We start from the raw sequence: 23,956 nt of genomic DNA on the forward strand, positions 1-23,956 counted from the left end.
CCTGTACCTGCAGCTTTTAATACCTCACCTGTACCTGCAGCTTTTCATACCTCACCTGTACCTGCAGCTTTTAATACCTCACCTGTACCTGCAGCTTTTAATACCTCACCTGTACCTGCAGCTTTTAATACCTCACCTGTACCTGCAGCTTTTCATACCTCACCTGTACCTGCAGCTTTTAATACCTCACCTGTACCTGCAGCTTTTCATACCTCACCTGCACCTGCAGCTTTACACTGAGACACACACACAACCGACTAACCGCGTGTGTGTGTGTGTGTGTGTGTGTGTGTGTGTGTGTGTTCCCTGCAGGTAGACTAACTGTGTGTGGGTGGGTGTGGTGTGTGTGTGTGTGTGTGGGTGTGTGTGTGTGTGTTCCCTGCAGGTAGACTAACCGTGAGTGTGTGTGTGTTTCCTGCAGGTAGACTAACCGTGTGTGTGTGTGTGTGTGTGTGTGTGTGTGTGTGTGTGTTCCCTGCAGGTAGCAGACAGGTTGTTCTCTTCGTTTGGGCAGGACATTCTGGACGCTCTCTACTGGACCGCTACAGAACCGAAAGAGAAGAAGAGAGCTCACATAGGAGTTGTACCTCACTTCCTCATGGCTGTTCTATATGTCTGTATCCTTACTTACTGAACCTAAAGAGACGGTATAGGAGTTGTACCTCACTTCCTGTCTGTATCCTTACCTATTGAACCTAAAGAGAGACTGTATAGGAGTTGTACCTCACTTCCTGTCTGTATCCTTACCTATTGAACCTAAAGAGAGACTGTATAGGAGTTGTACCTCACTTCCTGTCTGTATCCTTACCTACTGAACCTAAAGAGACGGTATAGGAGTTGTACCTCACTTCCTGTCTGTATCCTTACTTACTGAACCTAAAGAGACTATAGGAGTTGTACCTCACTTCCTGTCTGTATCCTTACTTACTGAACCTAAAGAGACTATAGGAGTTGTACCTCACTTCCTGTCTGTATCATTACCTACTGAACCTAAAGAGACTGTATAGGAGTTGTACCTCACTTCCTGTCTGTATCCTTACCTACTGAACCTAAAGAGACGGTATAGGAGTTGTACCTCACTTCCTGTCTGTATCCTTACCTACTGAACCTAAAGAGAAGAAGAGAGCTCACATAGGAGTTGTACCTCACTTCCTGTCTGTATCCTTACTTACTCAACCTAAAGAGACGGTATAGGAGTTGTAGCTCACTTCCTGTCTGTATCCTTACCTACTGAACCTAAAGAGACTGTATAGGAGTTGTACCTCTTTTCCTGTCTGTATCCTTACTTACTAAACCTAAAGAGACGGTATAGGAGTTGTACCTCACTTCCTGTCTGTATCCTTACTTACTGAACCTAAAGAGAGACGGTATAGGAGTTGTAGCTCACTTCCTGTCTGTATCCTTACTTAATGAACCTAAAGAGACGGTATAGGAGTTGTAGCTCACTTCCTGTCTGTATCCTTACTTACTGAACCTAAAGAGAAGGTATAGGAGTTGTACCTCACTTCCTGTCTGTATCCTTACCTACTGAACCTAAAGAGACGGTATAGGAGTTGTACCTCACTTCCTGTCTGTATCCTTACCTACTGAACCTAAAGAGACGGTATAGGAGTTGTTCCTCACTTCCTGTCTGTATCCTTACCTACTGAACCTAAAGAGACGGTATAGGAGTTGTACCTCACTTCCTGTCTGTATCCTTACCTACTGAACCTAAAGAGACGGTATAGGAGTTGTTCCTCACTTCCTGTCTGTATCCTTACTTACTGAACCGAAAGGTAGACGGTATAGGAGTTGTAGCTCACTTCCTGTCTGTATCCTTACCTACTGAACCTAAAGAGACGGTATAGGAGTTGTACCTCACTTCCTGTCTGTATCCTTACTTACTGAACCTAAAGAGACTATAGGAGTTGTACCTCACTTCCTGTCTGTATCATTACCTACTGAACCTAAAGAGACTGTATAGGAGTTGTACCTCACTTCCTGTCTGTATCCTTACCTACTGAACCTAAAGAGACGGTATAGGAGTTGTACCTCACTTCCTGTCTGTATCCTTACCTACTGAACCTAAAGAGAAGAAGAGAGCTCACATAGGAGTTGTACCTCACTTCCTGTCTGTATCCTTACTTACTCAACCTAAAGAGACGGTATAGGAGTTGTAGCTCACTTCCTGTCTGTATCCTTACCTACTGAACCTAAAGAGACTGTATAGGAGTTGTACCTCTTTTCCTGTCTGTATCCTTACTTACTAAACCTAAAGAGACGGTATAGGAGTTGTACCTCACTTCCTGTCTGTATCCTTACTTACTGAACCTAAAGAGACTATAGGAGTTGTACCTCACTTCCTGTCTGTATCATTACCTACTGAACCTAAAGAGACTGTATAGGAGTTGTACCTCACTTCCTGTCTGTATCCTTACCTACTGAACCTAAAGAGACGGTATAGGAGTTGTACCTCACTTCCTGTCTGTATCCTTACCTACTGAACCTAAAGAGAAGAAGAGAGCTCACATAGGAGTTGTACCTCACTTCCTGTCTGTATCCTTACTTACTCAACCTAAAGAGACGGTATAGGAGTTGTAGCTCACTTCCTGTCTGTATCCTTACCTACTGAACCTAAAGAGACTGTATAGGAGTTGTACCTCACTTCCTGTCTGTATCCTTACCTACTGAACCTAAAGAGACGGTATAGGAGTTGTACCTCACTTCCTGTCTGTATCCTTACCTACTGAACCTAAAGAGACGGTATAGGAGTTGTTCCTCACTTCCTGTCTGTATCCTTACCTACTGAACCTAAAGAGACGGTATAGGAGTTGTACCTCACTTCCTGTCTGTATCCTTACCTACTGAACCTAAAGAGACGGTATAGGAGTTGTTCCTCACTTCCTGTCTGTATCCTTACCTACTGAACCTAAAGAGACGGTATAGGAGTTGTACCTCACTTCCTGTCTGTATCCTTACTTCCTGAACCTAAAGAGACGGTATAGGAGTTGTACCTCACTTCCTGTCTGTATCCTTACCTACTGAACCTAAAGAAAGACGGTGTAGGAGTTGTACCTCATTTCCTGTCTGTTTCCTTACTTACTGAACCGAAAGAGAAGAAGAGAGCTCACATAGGAGTTGTACCTCACTTCCTGTCTGTATCCTTACTTACTGAACCGAAAGGGAGACGGTATAGGAGTTGTAGCTCACTTCCTGTCTGTATCCTTACCTACTGAACCTAAAGAGACTGTATAGGAGTTGTACCTCACTTCCTGTCTGTATCCTTACTTACTAAACCTAAAGAGACGGTATAGGAGTTGTACCTCACTTCCTGTCTGTATCCTTACTTACTGAACCTAAAGAGAGACGGTATAGGAGTTGTAGCTCACTTCCTGTCTGTATCCTTACTTACTGAACCTAAAGAGACGGTATAGGAGTTGTACCTCACTTCCTGTCTGTATCCTTACTTACTGAACCTAAAGAGACGGTATAGGAGTTGTACCTCATTTCCTGTCTGTTTCCTTACTAACTGAACCGAAAGAGAAGAAGAGAGCTCACATAGGAGTTGTACCTCACTTCCTGTCTGTATCCTTACTTACTGAACCGAAAGGGAGACGGTATAGGAGTTGTAGCTCACTTCCTGTCTGTATCCTTACCTACTGAATCTAAAGAGACTGTATAGGAGTTGTACCTCACTTCCTGTCTGTATCCTTACTTACTAAACCTAAAGAGACGGTATAGGAGTTGTACCTCACTTCCTGTCTGTATCCTTACTTACTGAACCTAAAGAGAGACGGTATAGGAGTTGTAGCTCACTTCCTGTCTGTATCCTTACTTACTGAACCTAAAGAGACGGTATAGGAGTTGTACCTCACTTCCTGTCTGTATCCTTACTTACTGAACCTAAAGAGACGGTATAGGAGTTGTACCTCACTTCCTGTCTGTATCCTTACCTACTGAACCTAAAGAGACGGTATAGGAGTTGTACCTCACTTCCTGTCTGTATCCTTACCTACTGAACCTAAAGAGACGGTATAGGAGTTGTTCCTCACTTCCTGTTTGTATCCTTACCTACTGAACCTAAAGAGACGGTATAGGAGTTGTACCTCACTTCCTGTCTGTATCCTTACCTACTGAACCTAAAGAGACGGTATAGGAGTTGTTCCTCACTTCCTGTCTGTATCCTTACCTACTGAACCTAAAGAGACGGTATAGGAGTTGTATCTCACTTCCTGTCTGTATCCTTACCTACTGAACCGAAGGAGACGGTATAGGAGTTGTAGCTCACTTCCTGTTTGTATCCTTACTTACTGAACCTAAAGAGACGGTATAGGAGTTGTACCTCACTTCCTGTCTGTATCCTTACTTACTGAACCTAAAGAGAGACGGTATAGGAGTTGTAGCTCACTTCCTGTCTGTATCCTTACTTACTGAACCGAAAGAGACGGTATAGGAGTTGTACCTCACTTCCTGTCTGTATCCTTACTTACTGAACCGAAAGGGAGACGGTATAGGAGTTGTAGCTCACTTCCTGTCTGTATCCTTACTTACTGAACCTAAAGAGACGGTATAGGAGTTGTACCTCACTTCCTGTCTGTATCCTTACTTACTGAACCTAAAGAGAGACGGTATAGGAGTTGTACCTCACTTCCTGTCTGTATCCTTACTTACTGAACCGAAAGAGACGGTATAGGAGTTGTACCTCACTTCCTGTCTGTATCCTTACTTACTGAACCTAAAGAGAGACGGTATAGGAGTTGTAGCTCACTTCCTGTCTGTATCCTTACTTACTGAACCGAAAGGGAGACGGTATAGGATTTGTAGCTCACTTCCTGTCTGTATCCTTACTTACTGAACCTAAAGAGACGGTATAGGAGTTGTACCTCACTTCCTGTCTGTATCCTTACTTACTGAACCTAAAGAGAAACGGTGTTGGAGTTGTACCTCACTTCCTGTCTGTATCCTTACTTACTGAACCTAAAGAGACGGTATAGGAGTTGTACCTCACTTCCTTTCTGTATCCTTACTTACTGAACCTAAAGAGAGACGGTATAGGAGTTGTAGCTCACTTCCTGTCTGTATCCTTACTTACTGAACCGAAAGAGACGGTATAGGAGTTGTACCTCACTTCCTGTCTGTATCCTTACTTACTGAACCGAAAGGTAGACGGTATAGGAGTTGTAGCTCACTTCCTGTCTGTATCCTTACTTACTAAACCTAAAGAGACGGTATAGGAGTTGTACCTCACTTCCTGTCTGTATCCTTACTTACTGAACCTAAAGAGACGGTATAGGAGTTGTACCTCACTTCCTGTCTGTATCCTTACTTACTGAACCTAAAGAGAGACGGTATAGGAGTTGTAGCTCACTTCCTGTCTGTATCCTTACTTACTGAACCGAAAGAGACGGTATAGGATTTGTTGCTCACTTCCTGTCTGTATCCTTACTTACTGAACCTAAAGAGAAGAAGAGAGCTCACATAGGAGTTGTTCCTCACTTCCTCATGGCTGTTCTATATGTCTGTATCCTTACTTACTGAACCTAAAGAGATGGTATAGGAGTTGTACCTCACTTCCTGTCTGTTATCTTACTTACTGAACCTAAAGAGACGGTATAGGAGTTGTACCTCACTTCCTGTCTGTTATCTTACTTACTGAACCTAAAGAGACGGTATAGGAGTTGTACCTCACTTCCTGTCTGTTATCTTACTTACTGAACCTAAAGAGACGGTATAGGAGTTGTACCTCACTTCCTGTCTGTATCCTTACCTACTGAACCTAAAGAGACGGTATAGGAGTGTGTATCAGGTTGTATCAGTGTGTTTTCCTGAGTGTGTATCAGGTTGTGTCAGTGTGTTTTCCTGAGTGTGTATCAGGTTGTATCAGTGTGTATCAGGTTGTATCAGTGTGTATCAGGTTGTGTCAGTGTGTATCAGGTTGTGTTAGTGTGTATCAGGTTGTGTTAGTGTGTTATCAGGTTGTATCAGTGTGTTTTCCTGAGTGTGTATCAGGTTGTATCAGTGTGTATCAGGTTGTATCAGTGTGTTTTCCTGAGTGTGTATCAGGTTGTGTTAGTGTGTATCAGGTTGTATCAGTGTGTTTTCCTGAGTGTGTTATCAGGTTGTGTCAGTCAGTTGTGTATCAGGTTGTGTTAGTGTGTTATCAGGTTGTATCAGTGTGTTTTCCTGAGTGTGTATCAGGTTGTATCAGTGTGTATCAGGTTGTATCAGTGTGTTTTCCTGAGTGTGTATCAGGTTGTGTCAGTGTGTTTTCCTGAGTGTGTATCAGGTTGTGTTAGTGTGTTTTCCTGAGTGTGTATCAGGTTGTGTCAGTGTGTATCAGGTTGTGTCAGTGTGTATCAGGTTGTGTCAGTGTGTATCAGGTTGTGTCAGTGTGTATCAGGTTGTGTTAGTGTGTATCAGGTTGTGTTAGTGTGTATCAGGTTGTATCAGTGTGTTTTCCTGAGTGTGTATCAGGTTGTGTCAGTGTGTTTTCCTGAGTGTGTATCAGGTTGTGTTAGTGTGTATCAGGTTGTATCAGTGTGTTTTCCTGAGTGTGTATCAGGTTGTGTTAGTGTGTTTTCCTGAGTGTGTATCAGGTTGTGTCAGTGTGTATCAGGTTGTGTTAGTGTGTATCAGGTTGTGTTAGTGTGTATCAGGTTGTGTCAGTGTGTATCAGGTTGTATCAGTGTGTTTTCCTGAGTGTGTATCAGGTTGTGTCAGTGTGTATCAGGTTGTATCAGTGTGTATCAGGTTGTGTTAGTGTGTATCAGGTTGTGTTAGTGTGTTTTCCTGAGTGTGTATCAGGTTGTGTCAGTGTGTATCAGGTTGTGTTAGTGTGTTTTCCTGAGTGTGTATCAGGTTGTATCAGTGTGTTTTCCTGAGTGTGTATCAGGTTGTGTTAGTGTGTATCAGGTTGTGTCAGTGTGTATCAGGTTGTGTTAGTGTGTATCAGGTTGTGTCAGTGTGTATCAGGTTGTGTCAGTGTGTATCAGGTTGTGTCAGTGTGTATCAGGTTGTGTCAGTGTGTATCAGGTTGTGTTAGTGTGTATCAGGTTGTGTCAGTGTGTATCAGGTTGTGTCAGTGTGTATCAGGTTGTATCAGTGTGTATCAGGTTGTGTCAGTGTGTATCAGGTTGTGTCAGTGTGTATCAGGTTGTATCAGTGTGTTTTCCTGAGTGTGTATCAGGTTGTGTTAGTGTGTATCAGGTTGTGTTAGTGTGTTTTCCTGAGTGTGTATCAGGTTGTGTCAGTGTGTATCAGGTTGTGTTAGTGTGTATCAGGCTGTGTTAGTGTGTATCAGGCTGTGTTAGTGTGTATCAGGTTGTATCAGTGTGTTTTCCTGAGTGTGTATCAGGTTGTATCAGTGTGTTTTCCTGAGTGTGTATCAGGTTGTGTGTGTTTTCCTGAGTGTGTATCAGGTTGTGTGTGTTTTCCTGAGTGTGTACCAGTTCTCCATGCTATCCTCATCATGGTCCAGGCCACTACTCTGAACGTTGCCTTCAACTCCCACAACAAGTCTCTACTCACCATCATGATGTCTAACAACGTGAGTACACACACACACACACACACACACACACTGAGACACACACACACACTGAGACACACACACACACACTGAGACACACACACACACACTGAGACACACACACACACACACACACACACACTGAGACACACACACACACTGAGACACACACACACACACTGAGACACACACACACACACACACACACTGAGACACACACACACTGACACACACACACTGACACACACACACACACACATAGACAGACACACACACACACACTGAGACACACACACACACACACTGAGACACGCACACACACACACCGAGACGCGCACACACACACACGTTGACACACACACTGAGACCCACCCAGTGACTGTTGTGTTCCTCTGTAGTTCGTGGAGATCAAAGGAAGTGTGTTTAAGAAGTTTGAGAAGAATAACCTCTTTCAGATGTCTAACAGTGGTGAGTACAACTACTAACTAGTATAACTAGTACAACTACTAACTAGTATAACTAGTACAACTACTAACTAGTATAACTAGTACAACTACTAACTAGTATAACTAGTACAACTACTAACTAGTATAACTAGTACAACTACTAACTAGTATAACTAGTACAACTACTAACTAGTATAACAGTACAACTACTAACTAGTATAACAGTACAACTACTAACTAGTATAACTAGTACAACTACTAACTAGTATAACTAGTACAACTACTAACTAGTATAACTAGTACAACTACTAACTAGTATAACTAGTACAACTACTAACTAGTATAACTAGTACAACTACTAACTAGTATAACTAGTACAACTACTAACTAGTATAACTAGTACAACTACTAACTAGTATAACTAGTACAACTACTAACTAGTATAACTAGTACAACTACTAACTAGTATAACTAGTACAACTACTAACTAGTATAACTAGTACAACTACTAACTAGTATAACTAGTACAACTACTAACTAGTATAACTAGTGTAGTAGTAACATAAAACACATGGATAAAATATAAAGACATAAGACAGCTGAACATTAAAGTAACGAACCACATGTTCACGTTGATCATGAGACTGGTAATGGAGATATACTAAGGGACGTTCTGGCCCTCTTATTTTCTCCATTGTGCTGACAGACTGACCAGACACATGGGCACCTAAAATAATTGGACACACTAGACTTATAGTCTACACATTCCACTAAAAGCACACATACCAGAGAAATATGCTTAAGGCAACTGGACACTAATGACAAGAAGAGACATAGAGTCTGCCAATTCCAATAAGGACATACCAGAGAACATGCTGGGGCATTGAATTAAATACAGGGTTGAGTCATAGGCCTAGAGGGTAGATGGACATAGATTATTTTTAAGACAAGCATGGGTCTGGCCACTATTATAATTTAACTGAAAGCAGATAATGGGCGTTAGTAGGCGTGAACAAGCAGGAAGCCTGAACTAAAAAGATAATGATGGCAGGAAAAATTAGGGGAAGTATGCTTATTTGCATATGGGGTGGACCCATATGCTATTTATGTATAAATGTTGGAACCGGGGTTGGGAAGCGGGGTGTGTTCCGCGGACATTCCAGATTGTGATACAATTTGTATTAAAAATCTTATTTGAGTTCACAAAGTTCTTGTAAGAGTTATATTTGAAGTGATTTTCTACGACACTAGTACAACTACTAACTAGTATAACTAGTACAACTACTAACTAGTATAACTAGTACAACTACTAACTACTATAACTAGTACAACTACTAACTAGTATAACTAGTACAACTACTAACTACTATAACTAGTACAACTACTAACTACTATAACTAGTACAACTACTAACTACTATAACTAGTACAACTACTAACTACTATAACTAGTACAACTACTAACTACTATAACTAGTACAACTACTAACTACTATAACTAGTACAACTACTAACTACTATAACTAGTACAACTACTAACTAGTATAACTAGTACAACTACTAACTACTATAACTAGTACAACTACTAACTACTATAACTAGTACAACTACTAACTAGTATAACTAGTACAACTACTAACTAGTATAACTAGTACAACTACTAACTACTATAACTAGTACAACTACTAACTACTATAACTAGTACAACTACTAACTAGTATAACTACCCCTGACCCCTGACCCCTTAGGGCCTCTCTCTGACCCCTTAGGGCCTCTCTCTGCCCCCTTGGCGCCTCACTCTCTCTGACCCCTTGGCGCCTCTCTCTGACCCCTTGGCGCCTCTCTCTGACCCCTTAGGGCCTCTCTCTGACCCCTGACCTCTCTCTGACCCCTTTGCGCCTCTCTCTGACCCCTTGGCGCCTCTCTCTGACCCCTTAGCGCCTCTCTCTGACCCCTTAGGGCCTCTCTCTGACCCCTTAGGGCCTCTCTCTGACCCCTTGGGCCTCTCTCTGACCCCTTGGCGCCTCTCTCTGACCCCTTATCGCCTCTCTCTGACCCCTTGGCGCCTCTCTCTGACCCCTTAGGGCCTCTCTCTGACCCCTTGGCGCCTCTCTCTGACCCCTTGGCGCCTCTCTCTGACCCCTTGGCGCCTCTCTCTGACCCCTTAGCGCCTCTCTCTGACCCCTTGGCGCCTCTCTCTGACCCCTTGGCGCCTCTCTCTGACCCCTTAGGGCCTCTCTCTGACCCCTTAGGGCCTCTCTCTGACCCCTTGGCGCCTCTCTCTGACCCCTTAGGGCCTCTCTCTGACCCCTTAGGGCCTCTCTCTGACCCCTGACCTCTCTGACCCCTTAGGGCCTCTCTCTGACCCCTTAGGGCCTCTCTCTGACCCCTTGGCGCCTCTCTCTGACCCCTTGGCGCCTCTCTCTGACCCCTTGGCGCCTCTCTCTGACCCCTTGGCGCCTCTCTCTGACCCCTTGGCGCCTCTCTCTGACCCCTGACCTCTCTCTGACCCCTTTGCGCCTCTCTCTGACCCCTTTGCGCCTCTCTCTGACCCCTTGGTGCCTCTCTCTGACCCCTTGGCGCCTCTCTCTTACCCCTTAGGGCCTCTCTCTGACCCCTTAGGGCCTCTCTCTGACCCCTTAGGGCCTCTCTCTGACCCCTTAGGGCCTCTCTCTGACCCCTTAGGGCCTCTCTCTGACCCCTTAGGGCCTCTCTCTGACCCCTTGGCGCCTCTCTCTAACCCCTTAGGGCCTCTCTCTGACCCCTTAGGGCCTCTCTGACCCCTTAGGGCCTCTCTGACCCCTTGGCGCCTCTCTCTGACCCCTTGGCGCCTCTCTCTGACCCCTTTGCGCCTCTCTCTGACCCCTTTGCGCCTCTCTCTGACCCCTTAGGGCCTCTCTCTGACCCCTTTGCGCCTCTCTCTGACCCCTTTGCGCCTCTCTCTGACCCCTTTGCGCCTCTCTCTGACCCCTTTGCGCCTCTCTCTGACCCCTTGGCGCCTTTCTCTGACCCCTTGGCGCCTCTCTCTGACCCCTTGGCGCCTCTCTCTGACCCCTTGGCGCCTCTCTCTGACCCCTGACCTCTCTCTGACCCCTGACCTCTCTCTGACCCCTTTGCGCCTCTCTCTGACCCCTTGGCGCCTCTCTCTGACCCCTTGGCGCCTCTCTCTGACCCCTTAGGGCCTCTCTGACCCCTTGGCGCCTCTCTCTGACCCCTTGGCGCCTCTCTCTGACCCCTTGGCGCCTCTCTCTGACCCCTTAGGGCCTCTCTGACCCCTTAGGGCCTCTCTCTGACCCCTTAGGGCCTCTCTCTGACCCCTTGGCGCCTCTCTCTGACCCCTTAGGGCCTCTCTCTGACCCCTTGGCGCCTCTCTCTGACCCCTTAGGGCCTCTCTCTGACCCCTTTGCGCCTCACTCTGACCCCTTGGCGCCTCTCTCTGACCCCTGACCTCTGACCCCTGACCTCTCTGACCCCTGACCTCTCTGACCCCTGACCTCTGACCCCTGACCTCTCTGACCCCTTAGCGCCTCTCTCTGACATCTGACCCCTGACCCCTTGGCGCCTCTCTCTGACCCCTTGGCGCCTCTCTCTGAACCCCTGACCTCTGACCCCTGACCTCTCTGACCCCTTAGTGCCTCTCTCTGACCCCTGACCCCTTGGCGCCTCTCTCTGACCCCTTGGCGCCTCTCTCTGAACCCCTGACCTCTCTGACCCCTGACCTCTCTCTCTGAACCCTGACCTCTCTCTGACCCCTGACCTCTCTAACCCTGGTGGTCATATTCTGCCATTAAAACATTTGTATTCCCTCTGGGGTTATTATTGAGGTAAATATAACAGTAATTCTGCTCTTCTTCTCTCTCCCTCTACCATCCCACCCTCTCTCTCTCTCTCTCCCCTCCTCCCCCCTCTCTCTCTCCATCGCCCCACCCTCTCTCTATCGCCCCCCCTCTCCTATTCTCTCTCCCCCTCCCCCCATCTCTCTCTATCACCTTCCCTCTCCCCTCCTCCACATCTCTATCTTTCTCTCTCTCCCCTCTTCCCCCTCTCCCCTCCTCTCCCTCCCTCCCCTCCTCCCCCTCTCTCCCCTCTCTCTCATCTCTCTCTCCTCTCTCTCCCCTCCTCCCCCTCTCCCCTCTCTCTCATCTCTCCCTCCCCCTCTCTCTCCTCTCTCTCCCTCTCTCTCATCTCTCTCTCCCCTCCTCCCTCTCTCCTCTCTCCCCTCCTCTCTCTCCACAGATATAAAGGAGAGGTTCACTAACTATGTTCTGTTACTGATTGTCTGTCTACGGAACATGGAGCAGTTCTCATGGAACCCTGGTAACTACTGTCTGTCTGTCTGTCTGTCTGTCTGTCTGTCTGTCTGTCGTTAGACTGTTTTACATCCTGGTTATCAGCGTCATAAACTGGACTCGTTAGGCTGTTTTACATCCTGGTTATCAGCGTCATAAACTGGACTCGTTAGACTGTTTTACATCCTGGTTATCAGCGTCATAAACTGGACTCGTTAGGCTGTTTTACATCCTGGTTATCAGCGTCATAAACTGGACTCGTTAGACTGTTTTACATCCTGGTTATCAGCGTCATAAACTGGACTCGTTAGACTGTTTTACATCCTGGTTATCAGCGCCATAAACTGGACTCGTTAGGCTGTTTTACATCCTGGTTATCAGCGTCATAAACTGGACTCGTTAGGCTGTTTTACATCCTGGTTATCAGCGTCATAAACTGGACTCGTTAGACTGTTTTACGTCCTGGTTATCAGCGCCATAAACTGGACTCGTTAGACTGTTTTACGTCCTGGTTATCAGCGTCATAAACTGGACTCGTTAGACTGTTTTACATCCTGGTTATCAGCGTCATAAACTGGACTCGTTAGACTGTTTTACATCCTGGTTATCAGCGCCATAAACTGGACTCGTTAGGCTGTTTTACATCCTGGTTATCAGCGTCATAAACTGGACTCGTTAGACTGTTTTACATCCTGGTTATCAGCGTCATAAACTGGACTCGTTAGACTGTTTTACATCCTGGTTATCAGCGTCATAAACTGGACTCGTTAGGCTGTTTTACATCCTGGTTATCAGCGTCATAAACTGGACTCGTTAGGCTGTTTTACATCCTGGTTATCAGCGTCATAAACTGGACTCGTTAGACTGTTTTACATCCTGGTTATCAGCGTCATAAACTGGACTCGTTAGGCTGTTTTACATCCTGGTTATCAGCGTCATAAACTGGACTCGTTAGGCTGTTTTACATCCTGGTTATCAGCGTCATAAACTGGACTCGTTAGGCTGTTTTACATCCTGGTTATCAGCGCCATAAACTGGACTCGTTAGGCTGTTTTACATCCTGGTTATCAGCGTCATAAACTGGACTCGTTAGACTGTTTTACATCCTGGTTATCAGCGTCATAAACTGGACTCGTTAGACTGTTTTACATCCTGGTTATCAGCGTCATAAACTGGACTCGTTAGACTGTTTTACATCCTGGTTATCAGCGTCATAAACTGGACTCGTTAGACTGTTTTACATCCTGGTTATCAGCGTCATAAACTGGACTCGTTAGACTGTTTTACATCCTGGTTATCAGCGTCATAAACTGGACTCGTTAGGCTGTTTTACATCCTGGTTATCAGCGTTATAAACTGGACTCGTTAGACTGTTTTACATCCTGGTTATCAGCGTCATAAACTGGACTCGTTAGACTGTTTTACATCCTGGTTATCAGCGTCATAAACTGGACTCGTTAGACTGTTTTACATCCTGGTTATCAGCGTCATAAACTGGACTCGTTAGACTGTTTTACATCCTGGTTATCAGCGTCATAAACTGGACTCGTTAGACTGTTTTACATCCTGGTTATCAGCGTCATAAACTGGACTCGTTAGACTGTTTTACATCCTGGTTATCAGCGTCATAAACTGGACCCGTTAGACTGTTTTACATCCTGGTTATCAGCGTCATAAACTGGACCCGTTAGACTGTTTTACATCCTGGTTATCAGCGTCATAAACTGGACTCGTTAGACTGTTTTACATCCTGGTTATCAGCGTCATAAACTGGACTCGTTAGGCTGTTTTACATCCTGGTTATCAGCGTCATAAACTGGACTCGTTAGACTGTTTTACATCCTGGTTATCAGCGTCATAAACTGGACTCGTTAGGCTGTTTTACATCCTGGTTATCAGCGTCATAAACTGGACTCGTTAGACTGTTTTACATCCTGGTTATCAGCGTCATAAACTGGACTCGTTAGACTGTTTTACATCCTGGTTATCAGCGCCATAAACTGGACTCGTTAGACTGTTTTACATCCTGGTTATCAGCGCCATAAACTGGACTCGTTAGACTGTTTTACATCCTGGTTATCAGCGTCATAAACTGGACTCGTTAGACTGTTTTACATCCTGGTTATCAGCGTCATAAACTGGACTCGTTAGGCTGTTTTACATCCTGGTTATCGGCGTCATAAACTGGACTCGTTAGACTGTTTTACATCCTGGTTATCGGCGTCATAAACTGGACTCGTTAGACTGTTTTACATCCTGGTTATCAGCGCCATAAACTGGACTCCTATCAACTGGGTGTCTCTATTGATAATGTATCGATCACTGATGTTATTGATTAGTGATGTATTAATAATGTATCGATGACTGATGTTATTGATTAGTGATGTATTAATAATGTATTGATCATTTCCCGATCGGTTAATATGAACGATTAGTGTTGAAATGATCATGTACTGATGATTTCATTATTGATTAGTGATGTATTGATAACAAAAAACTGATCGGTTAATACGATTTTGATTTTTAACGACAGACCACCTGTGGGTGCTGTTTCCTGACGTCGTCATGGTGATAGCGTCTGAGGTCACCGTGGACGTCGTCAAGCACGCCTTCATCACCAAGTTTAACGACATCACTGCAGACGTAAGTGTCCGTCCGTCCCGCCGGCCGTCCTCTCCTGGGGGTGTGTCTCAATCTCTCCTTTCTCCTGAAGTGTACACTCGTTCACTACTTCCTACAGCCTTGATACCAGTCATTTCCTTTCAAATCAGGGAAGGGAACAAGTGCACACTAGGAGGAAGGAGAGATAATTGGGCCGTAGCCCCACCCCCAGATCTTCCTTGGCGATAGTAACTATGGTTACGTACCTGGAGCCGACACCCACAGGAAGAGATGAACCCTTTTTATCCCTGCAGACAGACAGACAGACAGACAGACAGACAGACAGACAGACAGACAGACAGACAGACAGACAGAGTTCCTATTGGGCAAAACATGCTAATACTTAATGTAGTCATTGCATGCTGGGAATAGATGATGTTTGACTACTTTAATAAACTATAAGTGTATTTATCCAATTACTTCTGACTTCTTCCTGTGGAGGGGGGACTAGATACGTGTGATTTATTTCTTAGCGGTAAAACTGATATTCTGTCTCCTGATATGAAACATGTGATGTCTAAACACTGGAGTGAAGAGCCCAGATGGACAAAATGCAGATTGACTGTCCAAATACAATGTTGTTGAGTGTCACTTTACAGATGAGCTCAAATATATTGGCACCTTTTACATGATTCACCATTCCATCTGTATACCACATCTGACTGTCATCAAGGGTGCCAATATATTACAGCTCATCTGTCATACCAGGGTGACTGTCATCAAGGGTGCCAATATATTACAGCTCATCTGTCATCAAGGGTGCCAATATATTAGGGCTCATCTGTCATCAAGGGTGCCAATATATTAGAGCTCCACATCTGACTGTCATCAAGGGTGCCAATATATTACAGCTCATCTGTCATCAAGGGTGCCAATATATTAGGGCTCATCTGTATACCACATCTGACTGTCATCAAGGGTGCCAATATATTAGAGCTCATCTGTCATCAAGGGTGCCAATATATTAGAGCTCATCTGTCATCAAGGGTGCCAATATATTACAGCTCATCTGTATACCACATCTGACTGTCATCAAGGGTGCCAATATATTAGGGCTCATCTGTCATCAAGGGTGCCAATATATTAGAGCTCATCTGTCATCAAGGGTGCCAATATATTAGAGCTCATCTGTTTACCACATCTGACTGTCATCAAGGGTGCCAATATATTAGAGCTCATCTGTCATCAAGGGTGCCAATATATTAGAGCTCATCTGACTGTCATCAAGGGTGCCAATATATTAGAGCTCATCTGTCATCAAGGGTGCCAATATATTACAGCTCATCTGTCATCAAGGGTGCCAATATATTAGGGCTCATCTGTCATCAAGGGTGCCAATATATTAGAGCTCCACATCTGACTGTCATCAAGGGTGCCAATATATTACAGCTCATCTGTCATCAAGGGTGCCAATATATTACAGCTCATCTGTCATCAAGGGTGCCAATATATTAGAGCTCATCTGTCATCAAGGGTGCCAATATATTAGGGCTCATCTGTATACCACATCTGACTGTCATCAAGGGTGCCAATATATTAGGGCTCATCTGTCATCAAGGGTGCCAATATATTAGAGCTCATCTGTCATCAAGGGTGCCAATATATTAGAGCTCATCTGTTTACCACATCTGACTGTCATCAAGGGTGCCAATATATTAGAGCTCATCTGTCATCAAGGGTGCCAATATATTAGAGCTCATCTGACTGTCATCAAGGGTGCCAATATATTACAGCTCATCTGTCATCAAGGGTGCCAATATATTAGAGCTCATCTGTTTACCACATCTGACTGTCATCAAGGGTGCCAATATATTAGAGCTCATCTGTCATCAAGGGTGCCAATATATTAGAGCTCATCTGTCATCAAGGGTGCCAATATATTAGAGCTCATCTGTCATCAAGGGTGCCAATATATTAGAGCTCATCTGTCATCAAGGGTGCTAATATATTACAGCTCATCTGTCATCAAGGGTGCCAATATATTACAGCTCATCTGTCATCAAGGGTGCCAATATATTAGAGCTCATCTGTTTACCACATCTGACTGTCATCAAGGGTGCCAATATATATTAGATCTCATCTGTCATCAAGGGTGCCAATATATTAGAGCTCATCTGTCATCAAGGGTGCCAATATATTAGAGCGCATGTGTCATCAAGGGTGCCAATATATTAGAGCTCATCTGTTTACCACATCTGACTGTCATCAAGGGTGCCAATATATATTAGATCTCATGTCATCAAGGGTGCCAATATATTAGAGCTCATCTGTCATCAAGGGTGCCAATATATTAGGGCTCATCTGTCATCAAGGGTGCCTATATATTAGAGCTCATCTGTCATCAAGGGTGCCTATATATTAGAGCTCATCTGTCATCAAGGGTGCCTATATATTAGAGCTCATCTGTCATCAAGGGTGCCTATATATTAGAGCTCATCTGTCATCAAGGGTGCCTATATATTAGAGCTCATCTGTCATCAAGGGTGCCAATATATTAGGGCTCATCTGTTTACCACATCTGACTGTCATCAAGGGTGCCAATATATTAGAGCTCATCTGTCATCAAAGGTGCCAATATATTAGAGCTCATCTGTCATCAAGGGTGCCAATATATTAGAGCTCATCTGTCATCAAGGGTGCCAATATATTAGAGCTCATCTGTTTACCTTATCTGACTGTCATCAAGGGTGCCAATATATATTAGATCTCATCTGTCATCAAGGGTGCCAATATATTAGAGCTCATCTGTCATCAAGGGTGCCAATATATTAGAGCTCATCTGTTTACCACATCTGACTGTCATCAAGGGTGCCAATATATATTAGATCTCATGTCATCAAGGGTGCCAATATATTAGAGCTCATCTGTCATCAAGGGTGCCAATATATTACAGGCCATCTGTATACCACATCTGACTGTCATCAAGGGTGCCAATATATATTAGATCTCATGTCATCAAGGGTGCCAATATATTAGAGCTCATCTGTCATCAAGGGTGCCAATATATTAGAGCTCATCTGTCATCAAGGGTGCCTATATATTAGAGCTCATCTGTCATCAAGGGTGCCTATATATTAGAGCTCATCTGTCATCAAGGGTGCCTATATATTAGAGCTCATCTGTCATCAAGGGTGCCAATCTATTAGGGCTCATCTGTCATCAAGGGTGCCAATATATTAGAGCTCACCTGTCATCAAGGGTGCCTATATATTAGAGCTCATCTGTCATCAAGGGTGCCTATATATTAGAGCTCATCTGTCATCAAGGGTGCCAATATATTAGGGCTCATCTGTCATCAAGGGTGCCAATAAATTACAGCTCATCTGTATACCACATCTGACTGTCATCAAGGGTGCCAATATATTAGAGCTCACCTGTCATCAAGGGTGCCTATATATTAGAGCTCATCTGTCATCAAGGGTGCCTATATATTAGAGCTCATCTGTCATCAAGGGTGCCTATATATTAGAGCTCATCTGTCATCAAGGGTGCCAATATATTAGATCTCATCTGTCATCAAGGGTGCCAATATATTAGAGCTCATCTGTTTACCTCATCTGACTGTCATCAAGGGTGCCAATATATTAGATCTCATCTGTCATCAAGGGTGCCAATATATTAGGGCTCATCTGTCATCAAGGGTGCCAATATATTAGAGCTCATCTGTATACCACATCTGACTGTCATCAAGGGTGCCAATATACTAGGGCTCATCTGTCATCAAGGGTGCCAATATATTAGAGCTCATCTGTTTACCACATCTGACTGTCATCAAGGGTGCCAATATATTAGATCTCATCTGTCATCAAGGGTGCCAATATATTAGAGCTCATCTGTCATCAAGGGTGCCAATATATTAGAGCTCATCTGTCATCAAGGGTGCCAATATATTAGAGCTCATCTGTCATCAAGGGTGCCAATATATTAGAGCTCATCTGTCATCAAGGGTGCCAATATATTAGATCTCACCTGTCATCAAGGGTGCCAATATATTAGAGCTCACCTGTCATCAAGGGTGCCAATATATTAGAGCTCACCTGTACCATCTCTGTCGTCAGGTGTACGGGGAGTACCGCGCCAGCCTGGCGTTCGACCTCGTCAGCAGCAGACAGAAAAACGTGAGATTTAAAAAATGAATATTGATGATGATGATTATTGATGATTTAATATATGGTGTTGTTGTTGACGGGTCATTGTTAACATGGTGTTGTTGTTTACCAGGCCTATACAGACTACAGTGACTCAGTCTCCAGGAGAATGGGCTTCATCCCACTTCCTTTAGCTCTGCTGGTAAGAGACTGGGTTCAACCAGTGTTTCAGCTCTATAAGGGTGGGTCTCCAGACCTGGGTTCAACCAGTATTACAGCTCTTTAAGGCTGGGTCTGCAGACCTGGGTTCAACTAGTATTACAGCTCTTTAAGGGTGGGTCTGCAGACCTGGGTTCAACTAGTATTACAGCTCTTTAAGGCTGGGTCTGCAGACCTGGGTTCAACTAGTATTACAGCTCTTTAAGGCCGGGTCTGCAGACCTGGGTTCAACCACTATTACAGCTCTTTAAGGCTGGGTCTGCAGACCTGGGTTCAACTAGTATTACAGCTCTTTAAGGGTGGGTCTGCAGACCTGGGTTCAACTAGTATTACAGCTCTTTAAGGGTGGGTCTGCAGACCAAATCAATAATAACAGGGTCTATGGGAGGAGACAGGGTTATTATTGATTAGGCTGATATTGAACCCAGGTCTGGGGGAGGAGACAGGGTTATTATTGATTAGGCTGATATTGATATTGAACCCAGGTCTGGGGGGAGGAGACAGGGTTATTATTGATTAGGCTGATATTGATATTGAACCCAGGTCTGGGGGGAGGAGACAGGGTTATTATTGATTAGGCTGATATTGGTGTGTGTCTGTTTCAGTTGATCAGGGTGGTGACCAGCTCAGTGAAGATCCAGGGATCTCTCTCCTTCATGTGTGTTCTTCTCTTCTACCTGGGGTAAGACACCTTCTACCTGTGGTAAGACCCCTTCTACCTGGGGGGTAAGACCCCTTCTACCTGGGGTAAGACCCCTTCTACCTGGGGTAAGACCCCTTCTACCTGGGGTAAGACGCCTTCTACCTGGGGTAAGACGCCTTCTACCTGGGGTAAGACCCCTTCTACCTGGGGTAAGACCCCTTCTACCTGGGGTAAGACCCCTTCTACCTGGGGTAAGACCCCTTCTACCTGGGGTAAGACCCCTTCTACCTGGGGTAAGACCCCTTCTACCTGGGGTAAGACACCTTCTACCTGGGGTAAGACACCTTCTACCTGGGGTAAGACGCCTTCTACCTGGGGTAAGACCCCTTCTGCCTTGGGTAAGACCCCTTCTACCTGGGGTAAGACACATTCTACCTGGGGTAAGACACCTTCTACCTGGGGTAAGACCTCTTCTACCTGGGGTAAGACACCTTCTACCTGGGGTAAGACCCCTTCTACCTGGGGTAAGACCCCTTCTACCTGGGGTAAGACCCCTTCTACCTGGGGTAAGACGCCTTCTACCTGGGGTAAGACGCTTTCTACCTGGGGTAAGACGCCTTCTACCTGGGGTAAGACACCTTCTACCTGGGGTAAGACACCTTCTACCTGGGGTAGACCCCTTCTACCTGGGGTAAGACCCCTTCTACCTGGGGTAAGACCCCTTCTACCTGGGGTAAGACCCCTTCTACCTGGGGTAAGACACCTTCTACCTGGGGTAAGACACCTTCTACCTGGGGTAAGACGCATTCTACCTGGGGTAAGACCCCTTCTACCTGGGGTAAGACCCCTTCTACCTGGGGTAAGACCCCTTCTACCTGGGGTAAGACCCCTTCTACCTGGGGTAAGACCCCTTCTACCTGGGGTAAGACGCCTTCTACCTGGGGTAAGACCCCTTCTACCTGGGGTAAGACCCCTTCTACCTGGGGTAAGACCCCTTCTACCTGGGGTAAGACCCCTTCTACCTGGGATAAGACGCCTTCTACCTGGGGTAAGACGCCTTCTACCTGGGGTAAGACGCCTTCTACCTGGGGTAAGACCCCTTCTACCTGGGGTAAGACACCTTCTACCTGGGGTAAGACACCTTCTACCTGGGGTAAGACCCCTTCTACCTGGGGTAAGACCCCTTCTACCTGGGGTAAGACCCCTTCTACCTGGGGTAAGACCCCTTCTACCTGGGGTAAGACGCCTTCTACCTGGGGTAAGACGCCTTCTACCTGGGGTAAGACGCATTCTACCTGGGGTAAGACCCCTTCTACCTGGGGTAAGACCCCTTCTACCTGGGGTAAGACCCCTTCTACCTGGGGTAAGACGCCTTCTACCTGGGGTAAGACGCCTTCTACCTGGGGTAAGACGCCTTCTACCTGGGGTAAGACGCCTTCTACCTGGGGTAAGACCCCTTCTACCTGGGGTAAGACCCCTTCTACCTGGGGTAAGACCCCTTCTACCTGGGGTAAGACCCCTTCTACCCGGGGTAAGACGCCTTCTACCCGGGGTAAGACGCCTTCTACCCGGGGTAAGACGCCTTCTACCCGGGGTAAGACGCCTTCTACCCGGGGTAAGACCCCTTCTACCTGGGGTAAGACGCCTTGATGGGGTCTGTTGTCCATATCGTCCAGCTCTGGTATGATGGGGTCTGTTGTCCAGCTCTGGTATGATGGGGTCTGTTGTCCAGCTCTGGTATGATGAGGTCTGTTGTCCAGCTCTGGTATGATGGGGTCTGTTGTCCAGCTCTGGTATGATGGGGTCTGTTGTCCAGCTCTGGTATGATGGGGTCTGTTGTCCAGCTCTGGTATGATGGGGTCTGTTGTCCATATCGTCCAGCTCTGGTATGATGGGGTCTGTTGTCCATATCTCCCAGCTCTGGTATGATGGGGGTCTTTTGTCCGTATCTCCCAGCTCTGGTATGATGGGGGTCTTTTGTCCATATCTCCCAGCTCTGGTATGATGGGGGTCTTTTGTCCATATCTCCCAGCTCTGGTATGATGGGGGTCTTTTGTCCGTATCTCCCAGCTCTGGTATGATGGGGTCTGTTGTCCATATCGTCCAGCTCTGGTATGATATGGTCTTTTGTCCAGCTCTGGTATGATGGGGTCTGTTGTCCAGCTCTGGTATGATGGGGTCTTTTGTCCATATCGTCCAGCTCTGGTATGATGGGGTCTGTTGTCCAGCTCTGGTATGATGGGGTCTGTTGTCCAGCTCTGGTATGATGGGGTCTGTTGTCCACCTCTGGTATGATGGGGTCTGTTGTCCAGCTCTGGTATGATGGGGTCTGTTGTCCAGCTCTGGTATGATGGGGTCTGTTGTCCAGCTCTGGTATGATGGGGTCTGTTGTCCAGCTCTGGTATGATGGGGTCTGTTGTCCAGCTCTGGTATGATGGGGTCTGTTGTCCAGCTCTGGTATGATGGGGTCTGTTGTCCAGCTCTGGTATGATGGGGTCTGTTGTCCAGCTCTGGTATGATGGGGTCTGTTGTCCAGCTCTGGTATGATGGGGTCTGTTGTCCAGCTCTGGTATGATGGGGTCTGTTGTCCAGCTCTGGTATGATGGGGTCTGTTGTCCAGCTCTGGTATGATGGGGTCTGTTGTCCAGCTCTGGTATGATGGGGTCTGTTGTCCAGCTCTGGTATGATGGGGTCTGTTGTCCAGCTCTGGTATGATGGGGTCTGTTGTCCAGCTCTGGTATGATGGGGTCTGTTGTCCAGCTCTGGTATGATGGGGTCTGTTGTCCAGCTCTGGTATGACTGGGTCTGTTGTCCAGCTCTGGTATGATGGGGTCTGTTGTCCAGCTCTGGTATGATGGGGTCTGTTGTCCATATCGTCCAGCTCTGGTATGATGGGGTCTGTTGTCCAGCTCTGGTATGATGGGGTCTGTTGTCCAGCTCTGGTATGATGGGGTCTGTTGTCCAGCTCTGGTATGATGGGGTCTGTTGTCCAGCTCTGGTATGATGGGGTCTTTTGTCCAGCTCTGGTATGATGGGGTCTGTTGTCCATATCGTCCAGCTCTGGTATGATGGGGTCTGTTGTCCAGCTCTGGTATGATGGGGTCTGTTGTCCAGCTCTGGTATGATGGGGTCTGTTGTCCAGCTCTGGTATGATGGGGTCTGTTGTCCAGCTCTGGTATGATGGGGTCTGTTGTCCAGCTCTGGTATGATGGGGTCTGTTGTCCACCTCTGGTATGATGGGGTCTGTTGTCCAGCTCTGGTATGATGAGGTCTGTTGTCCAGCTCTGGTATGATGGGGTCTGTTGTCCAGCTCTGGTATGATGAGGTCTGTTGTCCAGCTCTGGTATGATGAGGTCTGTTGTCCAGCTCTGGTATGATGAGGTCTGTTGTCCAGCTCTGGTATGATGGGGTCTGTTGTCCAGCTCTGGTATGATGGGGTCTGTTGTCCAGCTCTGGTATGATGGGGTCTGTTGTCCAGCTCTGGTATGATGGGGTCTGTTGTCCAGCTCTGGTATGATGGGGTCTGTTGTCCAGCTCTGGTATGATGAGGTCTGTTGTCCAGCTCTGGTATGATGGGGTCTGTTGTCCAGCTCTGGTATGATGAGGTCTGTTGTCCAGCTCTGGTATGATGGGGTCTGTTGTCCAGCTCTGGTATGATGGGGTCTGTTGTCCAGCTCTGGTATGATGGGGTCTGTTGTCCAGCTCTGGTATGATGGGGTCTGTTGTCCAGCTCTGGTATGATGGGGTCTGTTGTCCATATCGTCCAGCTCTGGAATGATGGGGTCTGTTGTCCAGCTCTGGTATGATGGGGTCTGTTGTCCAGCTCTGGTATGATGGGGTCTGTTGTCCAGCTCTGGTATGATGGGGTCTGTTGTCCAGCTCTGGTATGATGGGGTCTGTTGTCCAGCTTTGGTATGATGGGGTCTGTTGTCCATATCGTCCAGCTCTGGTATGATGGGGTCTGTTGTCCAGCTCTGGTATGATGGGGTCTGTTGTCCAGCTCTGGTATGATGGGGTCTGTTGTCCAGCTCTGGTATGATGGGGTCTGTTGTCCAGCTCTGGTATGATGGGGTCTGTTGTCCAGCTCTGGTATGATGGGGTCTG

At 46.2% G+C, this 23,956-nt stretch overlaps 1 protein-coding gene across 3 annotated transcripts in view; it reads left to right on the forward strand.

Annotated features, from left to right (window-relative positions):
* Positions 1 to 23,956, forward strand: part of tapt1b (transmembrane anterior posterior transformation 1b) — a 49,689-nt gene that overhangs the window by 21,226 nt on the left and 4,507 nt on the right. The window contains exons 5-12 of one of the 3 annotated variants that reach the window (XM_071408516.1): positions 482 to 617; positions 7,428 to 7,525; positions 7,906 to 7,975; positions 12,189 to 12,269; positions 14,775 to 14,884; positions 18,961 to 19,020; positions 19,124 to 19,192; positions 19,815 to 19,891. In XM_071408516.1, the coding sequence (XP_071264617.1) occupies positions 482 to 617; positions 7,428 to 7,525; positions 7,906 to 7,975; positions 12,189 to 12,269; positions 14,775 to 14,884; positions 18,961 to 19,020; positions 19,124 to 19,192; positions 19,815 to 19,891 (701 nt within the window). Of the gene's footprint in view, positions 1 to 481; positions 618 to 7,367; positions 7,526 to 7,905; positions 7,976 to 12,188; positions 12,270 to 14,774; positions 14,885 to 18,960; positions 19,021 to 19,123; positions 19,193 to 19,814; positions 19,892 to 23,956 lie in introns of all 3 variants that reach the window. The other 2 variants (XM_071408514.1, XM_071408515.1) reach the window with 2 other exon arrangements.

The sequence above is a fragment of the Salvelinus alpinus genome, chromosome 6, assembly GCF_045679555.1.
Source record: "Salvelinus alpinus chromosome 6, SLU_Salpinus.1, whole genome shotgun sequence".
Classification (NCBI taxonomy): domain Eukaryota; kingdom Metazoa; phylum Chordata; class Actinopteri; order Salmoniformes; family Salmonidae; genus Salvelinus; species Salvelinus alpinus.